The 9,310-nt window shown below is 59.3% G+C and overlaps 1 protein-coding gene across 1 annotated transcript; it reads right to left on the bottom strand.

The window, feature by feature from the left end:
* Positions 1-2,911: 2,911 nt before the first annotated feature.
* On the bottom strand, positions 2,912-8,396 carry Chmp6 (charged multivesicular body protein 6). Its single transcript, XM_055592677.1, has 8 exons — positions 8,273-8,396; positions 6,569-6,678; positions 6,382-6,469; positions 5,990-6,076; positions 5,353-5,418; positions 5,149-5,229; positions 4,380-4,434; positions 2,912-3,808 (listed from the first exon to the last, which is right to left on the bottom strand). The coding sequence occupies exons 1-8, from the start codon at positions 8,333-8,335 to the stop codon at positions 3,756-3,758; spliced, it is 603 nt and encodes a 200-aa protein (XP_055448652.1). The 5' UTR covers positions 8,336-8,396; the 3' UTR covers positions 2,912-3,755.
* Between the last annotated feature and the right edge of the window lie 914 nt (positions 8,397-9,310).

Here is a 9,310-nt window from a genome sequence, read left to right as displayed (position 1 = left end):
CCTGCCGTACACGCACAGGGCACAGTACAGCCTACAGGGCGCAGTACGGCCTGTGGGACTCGGTACGGCCTGCCGTACATACAGGGCAGGTAACCAGCTTCAGTGCTTTCATTCACTACTGTGGTGGCCACTCTCAACGCTGCTTCCCTACCACCCAGGTTCAAATTTCACTGCAGTCTGACAGTATAAGGAGGTGACCGGGCTCCAGTGTCCAGCAGAACAGCCCACAGCAGTCCCTCACTGACCCGACGCCCCCTTCTGGGCTCTGTGGGAACATGCTCGGCGCATGCATACAGCAAACACCCATACACATAACTAAATAAAAAAAAGTTCAAAAACATACTTCTTAAAGAAGTGATTAGACACAGCCACTGGAGAAGAGAGGCCCTCAGTACTACCCAGCGGTACCCTGTATGCTCCGGCACCGGGCCGCAAGGCAAGCTATGCCAACGACTGGCGAAAAGGTTATGGGTTCACCTGATTTGGACTGGACCTGAGGCCTGCTCTACGGGGTGCACTCAAGCCTGGTACCATAAACCGATTGCTTTAGTCCCTGGGTTTTCTGTGCTTCCATTCAAAGTTGACACTTGGCCTGACAAGACCCGTGCTGGGATTGCTGGGATTTTCATGGCGTTTGCATGAGACTCTGGCTTGCTTTAGGACGGCCATGCCTAGGGAGGTCGTAGGCCCTGGGGGTAACCTGCTACAGGTTTGATAAACGGACATGCTGTCAAATGTCCTTCAAGTCATTCACGTTTCTACAAACGTGAGTGCTGCTCGGCCTCGGTCAGAGAAGCTTCTCTCTGCAGTGGGCACAGTAACTGGTCAGGGAGCTGGAGTGAGTGCTGAGTGGGTGCTCATCTCTCTCTCTCCCTCCACATGGCTCAGGGGCATCCAGGAAGGCTGCGCAGAAAGAACGTAAAAGCTGGGAGCTGTGACGAGGGGCCCACCATCGAGAGGGACTATGTCCTCTTAACGGGGTAAGACGCCCCTGTTGCCCTCTCGCCTTCAGCCAGGTGGTGCAGCAGCCTTGGCAGGAGGCCAGCACTTGTAATGTCTAACTTCCACAACTGTGAGAAACGCCTTTCTGTCCATTGTGAATTGCCCAGGCTCAGTCAATCTGCTACAGCAGGACAAATTAAGAAAGGCTTTAAAGCTGAGCCCCATAGTAAAGGCATATGCCACCAAGCCAGAAGACCTGAGTTCAGTCCCAGGACCCGGGTAGAGGAACTGACTGCCAAGTTCCCTGCATGTACCACACAGAGAAATAAGTGTAGTAAGAGTGAAAAACAGTCCTCAGTCACAGAAGCTGGCGCTTTCTAGACAGCTTACCTCTCTGCACCAAACCCAGAGTCCAGGAAAGAGAGGAAAGCACTCTACCTGAGCCATATCCCAGCCTCTGTGCCAGAGCCAGGGTCTCACAGTGTAGCTCCAGCTGGTCCTTCCTGCCCCCACCCTCTTGGGGGTCGGGATTACAAGTGTGAGAGGCTCTGTGCCAGACTTGGGTGTGTGTAACTTACATTTGGGTGACTCGGGCTGGAAGTGTGTGGGGACCCCGCCTTCAAGCCCTCACACGATGGAGCCGAGGTGCCAAGGCTTCATCGGCTGAGGACAGGCAGCTGGACTGAGTCAGCGGAGACCAAGCTCCCGCAGCGTCCCTGTGAACCGCTCTTCCTGTTGCCCTGTCTTATCCCAAGCAGCTTGCTGAGACCTTCCTGTGAGCTGGCTTTTCTGCCCTACATGGGCCTCTAGGCCACAGCATGAGCTGACTTCCAGGGAGCCATGTTTGTCCTGCAGGCCCAACCCAGCCTGGCCGTGCCCCCATTCACAACACCACTGCCACCTCCAAGTCTCCAGAGATTGTCTCCGGCAGGGCCCCAGCTCTGCCACAGGCTCTGCACTCAGGATGCGATTGTCACAGCTCTTATACCAACCACACTGGCGTAGGAGTGGGAGGGAGCATAGAGGGCCAAAGACCACAAGCTCAAGGGTGGAACCCCAAGCCAGGTACTCACCTGTCACCTCAGCATTCAGAAGGCCTCAGCCAGCAGACGGCACAGGGCAGCAAGACCTCATCCCCAAAATGAAGTAAGAGTCTTGGCTGCCTTGGGGTATGGGCAGCTCCCCCAGGGAACCACGGCCTCCAGCCAGCTCAGGTGAGACACAACAGAAAGCTGAATGGAGCCCAGCCCACCTGGGCCTCTGCAGCTCCGCCTACAGCCCTGGTACCCTCCAGTGAGGGGCTGCAGGTGTGGCCAGGGCCTAGCTCTACTGCTGCAGGGCCTGGCCAAGGGCAGGAGCAGCCTTCATTAGTAAAACTACCTTCAGGACGGCCACGCACCCCAGCAGCAGCGTTGAGCACAGGACTCGGGAGAGGCCGAAGCCACACTTTGTCCATGGGTCTTAGTGGACGGCAAGCATGCGGTCAGGGCTGCTCCCAGTTCCCACCGGCACAGCAGGTTCCACCGTCTCCTGAGAAGCCCTGAGACCTTGCGCTGCTAAACCTGGCTGTGTGCGGAGGCTGCGCCACGGAGGGCACTTGCCAGCTGTCAGCAGATACGATGCTTCCCACGTGCATGGCAACCCCAACCTGCCTCTCGCTAAGAGGCCCCGGGCCTGGGATCTGGCAGCCCTGACTACCAGCCTTATGCAGCATGGGTATCTGGGCGTGGCCAGAGCCCTGCCCTCTTCTGCCTTCAGACACAGCTGCTGAACAAGGTTCCCTTGGATCTCTGGAAGTCCCAGACTTTATCTACCACAGGGAGGAGCCCCCAGCTTGCCCCCCAGCTAACTGTCTAGCATCCAGCCCTGGCTTTGCCTACCATGGTGGCTAGGGCTGTTTCCGTTGGGGCACGCTTCAATCCACCCATGTAACTGCTCCTATGCAGAGAACCACACCAAGACACCAAACTCAAGTCCAGGAGTCCAAAGACCATGCAGGGGTCAACTTTAATACTGGGGTTGACCTGTTTTGGGTTAAGGAAGAGATGCCCTCCTTTCCTGGAGGGCCCTGAAGGTACAGAAGGCCCTGTAAGGACCAGAGATTGTCCATAATCAAACAAGACAGGGCCTGGGGTCACTTCCAAGCTCTGTGCCTCCTGGTGGCAGCTTAGTGTGTCCAGGACTCCATGGGGTACACGCCCACTGGAACAGGGTCTCGTCATCACTTTCAAGATGACCTTCCACGAACAGGCTCCTAGATTTGTCCATTCAGCAGGATGGCCCCACCTCCCCAACATATGAGGCTCCACATAGTTTGGAGAACACCCGTATCCTAGGGTTTCTGCTACTAGCCTGCAGGGAACTGAGGGATATCAGGATGCCAGGCAAGGTAAGAACTCCTTAACTGAAGCCCCCACCAGCTCACGTGAGCAGCAGAGATGAGATGGAAGCATAGGGAGCCCAAGGTCTGAAGTGCTTCCTCACGAGAGCGCAGGTCGCACGGGCTGGGTCAGCCATGAGAACAGCACCGGGAGTAGTGGGCTGCGGCACCGTGGGGCCCCCGCTGCCTGAAGCCGGGCCTGGCTGCGCTGGGTGTCCATTTAATCCAAGCAAGACGTGATGCATCCAGACTAAAGTGCGAAGGGCGCGTTGTGGGGCCCTGATGTCAGGGCCCGTGTGAGCTGCTGCTCCAGCCACCAGCACCGGTCAGTTCAGCCCTTCAGGCCTCCTGGAAGCCCTCAGGGTTCTCACGAAGCCAAAGGCTCTGTGGGCCGGTCCTCAGAGAATCCCTGTGAGTCCCTGGAGAGGCCAAGTTATGAAGCTGCCACCAGCTCTGCCTGCCTGGATCTGGCCTTGGCAGGGGCTTCTGTGGAAAAATAGTTGTTCATGATGAGCACAGAGAGCGTTCGGATGAGGTCAGGGGCTGCAGGGGAGGGGTGTGCCAGCAGAGGAGGTGAGGTATAAACAGGGAGCTGGGCAGACCTAGAGGCCAGGGCCACAGCCTGTCCAGCAGGCCTCAGGGGGCTCAGAGCTCCCAGAAGTCACAAAGGACCAGAAGGAAATGTGGAGATACCATGACGTTGACTGTCTACTAAATCCACTGACCATGATGCTGCAGGGGCAGCCTGTCCAGGGCTCAGAGTTCCAGAGGACTGCTGGAACACGGGACCTAAGCCCGCCAGGGTCCAAGTGGCTGACAAGCCTCCCAGGGCTAATGAGTGAACATGCCTGGCGGCTGGTCTGGCTCCCAGGAGAGGGCCCAACAACCCGATGCCTGGTACTCGCTCTCTGCCAACCTGGGCACAGCTCAGGTGCACTTTCCCACTGTGCTGTGGGTGGCGCCGGTGGGTAAGGGGAGATGAAAAGGGTTCTGCTCCCTTTGAGACTTGAGTACGCACCTTCAGACCAACACACTCACACGCAAAATGCAAAGATACCTGGGCTGATGTCAGGAAGGGGCTCCAAAGGAACCTCTGGTAACTCGATTTGTTCCTGCAAGAGGCACAGGTGAGGCATGAGCTGAGCGTGTGCCGCCACAGGCTGCCGCGCCTCTCAAGAGGAGCTGGGTCTCCTGACTAGCTGCTCTCAGACGGAGTAGCAGCTGCCAACCTACTGCTCTGGCTGGCTCTGCTCTGCCCCAGCCATAGCACCCCTGCAGGTGCCTGCTGCAGAGGTGGCCCAGGGCATGCTGGGGCCCCAGAGACAGGAAGCTGCTGGGAAGGTCTGCGGAGCTACACTGGCAGAGGGCCATGGAGAGCGTGCCTGTGAGCACAGTGTGGGCATCCCAGCAGCTCATAAGGCTCCTGGCCCTGGCAGGGGAGTAGCCACAGGCCCCAGAGAGCGCTCCTGGGCTGCAGACAGTTGCAGGACCCCAGGGCCTGGACAGAGGGAACAGACTCCACTGGGTCACAAGAGGAAAGAAAGCAGAGGCTAACGGTGCAGGCAGGCTCAGCATTTCCTCTTTCCACACAAGGGTCACAAGTGCCTGCAGCAAACTGTCGGGTCAGCCTGCACACCCTCCCCCAACTCCCGGCTGCCAGCACCGGGTGTGGAAGAAGCTTGGCTTCAGCACAGAGGAAATCACCTTAGGAAGGAAATCGGGAAGCCACCACTCCGGGCTCAAACTAACAGTGGACACAACACAGCCAGGCAGAGGCCTACATGATCCCATCCCCCAGGGGTCCAGACAGCCCAGGGCACCCGTACCTGAGTGATTGCATTCAGCTCTTCCAGGATGGCATCCTCATCCTCCTGGGTGAAGCTTCCAGCCAGCAGCTCATCAATTTGCTGTGGAAGGAAGACAGGCATTGAGGAGCATGCCTGGCGGGGCTTTGGGTTCCCATGGACAGGAGGGGCTAGGCACACGGTGCCAACCCGGCAATGGGTGGGCCTGCGCCCAGCAGCACATACCCGCTGGTACTCTACTGCCTCCTGGGTCTCGTCCAGGATCCTCTCCACCTCCTCAATGGACATCACCTGGGGGAGGGGGTTCCAGAGCTGCTCAGTGAGGCAAATGGGGGCCCCGTAGCTGCACCCGAATCCTGTCTCTCCTTCAGCAGATCCAGGGAAATGGGCCTGCCCTTGGCTTTCAGCCACACCTGCCTTCCCCTGCCCAGACCTTCCCAGAGCCAGAGCGACCCTGACAGGGTCAGAACTGGAAATCCTTCCTGGGTGGCGCCTAGACTTCCTTCGAATCCAGTCAATACAGCACCTTTGCCCGCTGAAGCAGTGAGCCCCAGACCCTACTCAGACACCCAGAGAGACAGCTAGCCCAAACTCTGGCCTCTGAGCCCTGGATCCCTGCCCAGGCCCTCACCACACCCATGCTGCTCCCTGAGCTCAAGGTAGGCATCTGTGGCACCATTTCCTGCCACCCAGCACCAGTGAACCCGGCTCAAAGGTTGTGCTGTGCCACACCTCCCTCAGGTCCCTGCCAGGCACTGATGATCCCCCAATGCAGCTAGGCTCTGGTTCCAATCTAGCCTGAGCCCCCCTGGCCTCTGGACCCTGTGGCTGCTCCCGCCCACACGTGGCCAGGAGGACCTACCTGGTGCATCTTCTTGAGACACTCGTTGCCCACCTGAAGCCCCTCCATCACCTTCATCTCAATCTGTGTGAACTCGATGTTCTGAACCTGAAAGTAGCGGATGGCGGTCAGAAGCCCCACTTGGCTCCGCACCAGCTTGGGTGACAGGCTTCTGGCACTGGAAGGAATGTCCTACCCTTTCTGGTCCCTGCTGTGGGACTTACCGAGAAAGTGCTGGAGGACAATCAAAGGGTGCTGGCAGCCTTTCTGTGGCTCCAGCTAGCAGGAGCAAACCAAGCTTCACCCAAAAGACAGAGCCTGAGTGTTCCCCTCCTCCCGCCCCAGGGTGGCCCAGCCCCAACCCTGTTCCCCAGGTGCTCAGGTTCCCGGGAAAGGCTCCAGTCACTGCCTACCATGGCTTCCAGGCTGCTGATCTGGTTCTCTGTCCTATCGAGCAGCTGCTCCCTGTACCTCTTCTTCTTGAGCAGCAGCTTGGCCCGTCTGCAGGGGAAGCCGCCGAGTCTGCCCTGGCTCGGGTGCGGGCAAACGCCTCCTCTCCCACCATGCCCCTTTCCCACACTCCCACGGAAGTGCTCTTACTCTTTCCTGCCATCCCGCAGCAGCTGCCTGGCCAGCGCACGCTCCCTCTCCAGCTGTTGCGTGACCCTCTTCTGGTACTGCCTCAGCTTGTCCCTCTGCTGCTTCAGTTGCTGGGGAGAGAGCAAGAGTGCAGCCTGCTCAGCCGCTCCTGCCAGCTTCGTACCAGCCTGCATGGTCAGGAAGGGCCAGGCAGCCCTCTCTCACCAGGGCCTCTGCCACCCACACGGTGTGGGACAGTGCTCAGAAACATCTCCAGTCCTACACCACAGAGGCTGCCGGCCCCCCACAGGGCCCAGTGTGCCAAGGAGTAAACTCTCACCCTACTCAGTCACAGCTTGGCCCCGGACACTGGAAGACCAGGCTGGGAGCAGCCTGAGCTCTGTGGGCACTCAAGTGGGCACCAGGCCCTGGAGGGGTTGCTCGCCATCCTCCACCTCCCCACCTTTCTTTCTGAGACAGTGTTGCCCGATACCCCCCCCCCCCCCCCCGCCCACCGCCCGTTTCCCCCCACACGACTCTTCTCACTTTTATCATGCACTTGGCTTCCCTGTGTCCACTGTCATCTGCCTGAATGGACAATAGCCGCGTGGCAGTATGTGCAGGGCTGTCGTGTCGCCTTTCCACTGTGTGCCCCACAGACCTTGCATGGCCACTATCCAGCTGTGGCCAGTCCTCCTAGTTAGGCCATTCCCATTTTGTGCCCAAATGCTGCCACTTCAGGTGGAGCTACAGTGGACAGGTACATGCCCTGGGCACACGTCACGCCCAGAACAACACCTGGAGGGCAGACCATTTTGGGTGAAGGCAATGGGCACCTTCAGGGTTCAGCCACACACCGAGGTCACGTGGGAAAGCAGGCTAGCTGGGGGGCTCTGCTGCCTGGGGGGGACGTAGGTTCCCAGGTCCCCCACCTTCACCCAGTGTTCTCCACAGGGTCTGCCCCGCCCCAGTGGGCATCAGCCGCACGAGAGAAAGTGTTCTCTGTTCCCAGCTTCAGATTTGGAGACCCTGGCTAGGCTGCACGTGCTCTCCCTTCCTGGGAAGTTACTTCCGCCAGCTGTGCACAAAGCATCAGGAGTCTGGCTTGCCCGGGGAGAGGAATGGAGCTGCAGGATGCCAGGCTGTGCCATCTGAGCATACCAGGCAGGTGGCGGCAGCAGCTGGGGCTAGGCTCTCTCATTCCCGTGTCCCTGAGCTCTGGCATTGTTCAGGCGTGTGCTTCACAGTGGAGTCCTGAGCCCCGGAACCTCACGGAGGAGCAGACTCGCCCTGTCTGTGCTCAGGGCCCACCTCTGTGACAGTTCTGAGAAATGGAGGGCACACTCCTGACACACGAGTGACCCGGGGGGCCCCAGAGGCTGCAGAGGTGGGGGTGAGCATCCTTTCCCTGTAAGAATCACTCTGAGACCTTTACTGACAGCCACGCCTGCGGGTTCTTTATCTGGGCTTTACCTAGGAACTTTTAGGAACTTATAGTTTGGGGTGCCAAGGCCACTGGCTGCCAGCAGCTTGCTTCCTGGCACCTTCTCTCACGGATCTGCGCTCAGCCACTAGACACGATCCGGCTCTGTCCGGGCCGAGCTGCGGCCGGTCCAGGTGTGTCTGCAGCTGGGCGCCCGATGGCACCGGAAGCGCGGTTCGCTCCGCTTCCCGCCTCAGTTTCCCCCACGGGACCAGGGCCCCCGCCCGCCTTCGGCCCCTCACCAAGATGGCCCTGTCCTGTTCGGTGACCCGGCTCTGCTTCTTCCGACCAAACAGGTTGCCCATGGCGGCCCCGAGCCAGCCGGCCGGCCGAGCCCGTCGCCGCCGCCCCGCGGCCACCGTACTCCGCCCGCCCTACGGCGGCCGCGCGGAGCCACGCGCTGCAGAACGCGAAGCAGCTTCGTCCTGATGGTGCGCCCGGCCTTCCTGGACTTCCTCCGCGGTGCGAACGCCCTCCCTCCCCTTTCGGCTAATCGAATGGGACCTTTGATTAATTCAGTGCCTCTCAGATGGGCGAGCTTAAGCCAGGCTTCCCGACCTTCAAAAACGCCCAGCCGACGCCCCCACCCGGCTGGCGCTGAACATGAAGTGCTGAATTTCCTTAAGCTGCAGCCAGTGTTTTGGACCTATAAATGCTTGCTGAGATGCTATGCATCAACGTGCACCTACCATCTGGCGTTGTCACCTTGGTCCCGTAGTCCCCCCCACCCCCTGCTGTGGTCAGGGCCCGGGAGACAACACAGGGTCCTACTTTCTTTCTTGAGGTCTTGGGCTGCTGATGGCTGGGGCTGATGCGGTGGTCCCAGGAATTCTATAATCCTGCCCTCTTAGGCTCTTGGTGAGTTAACTGGGGTGCCAAGACACTGATGCCTGGGTCTCTACACCCTAAGAGCCCCCAGGGTGCACTGTTGCCCTGAATTCATTGCCTTGGTCAGGAGGCAAGTGCTCCTGCTTCCTCCACGGGAATCATCCCTTTGAGAGGCAGCACAGGAGTTGTGCGATTGCTAAACCTTCTTCATCCATACCTTCCTGGACTTCCGGCACAGCCTTGCCCTCAGGCCCCACCCATCCTGGGTCATGTAGAGCTGGTGACCAGCCCGGCACAACCAGCACCTTCTGATTCCTGAACTGCCTGCATTTTTTTCTGCCCCCTCCCCCCATCCACAGTGCGAAAAGAACAGCGCCAGAGGCGGAGAGGAACACTTATGGTGATGGCTTGAGGCAGGCCCCGGCTGCCAGACCTAGGGTTCTGGCTCTTCT

This window comes from Psammomys obesus, unplaced genomic scaffold (genome assembly GCF_907164565.1).
Source record: "Psammomys obesus unplaced genomic scaffold, mPsaObe1.curated_primary_1811, whole genome shotgun sequence".
NCBI lineage: Eukaryota > Metazoa > Chordata > Mammalia > Rodentia > Muridae > Psammomys > Psammomys obesus.
The sequence above is the reverse complement of the archived record's forward strand: the minus strand, read 5'-3'. Positions and strand labels throughout refer to the sequence as shown.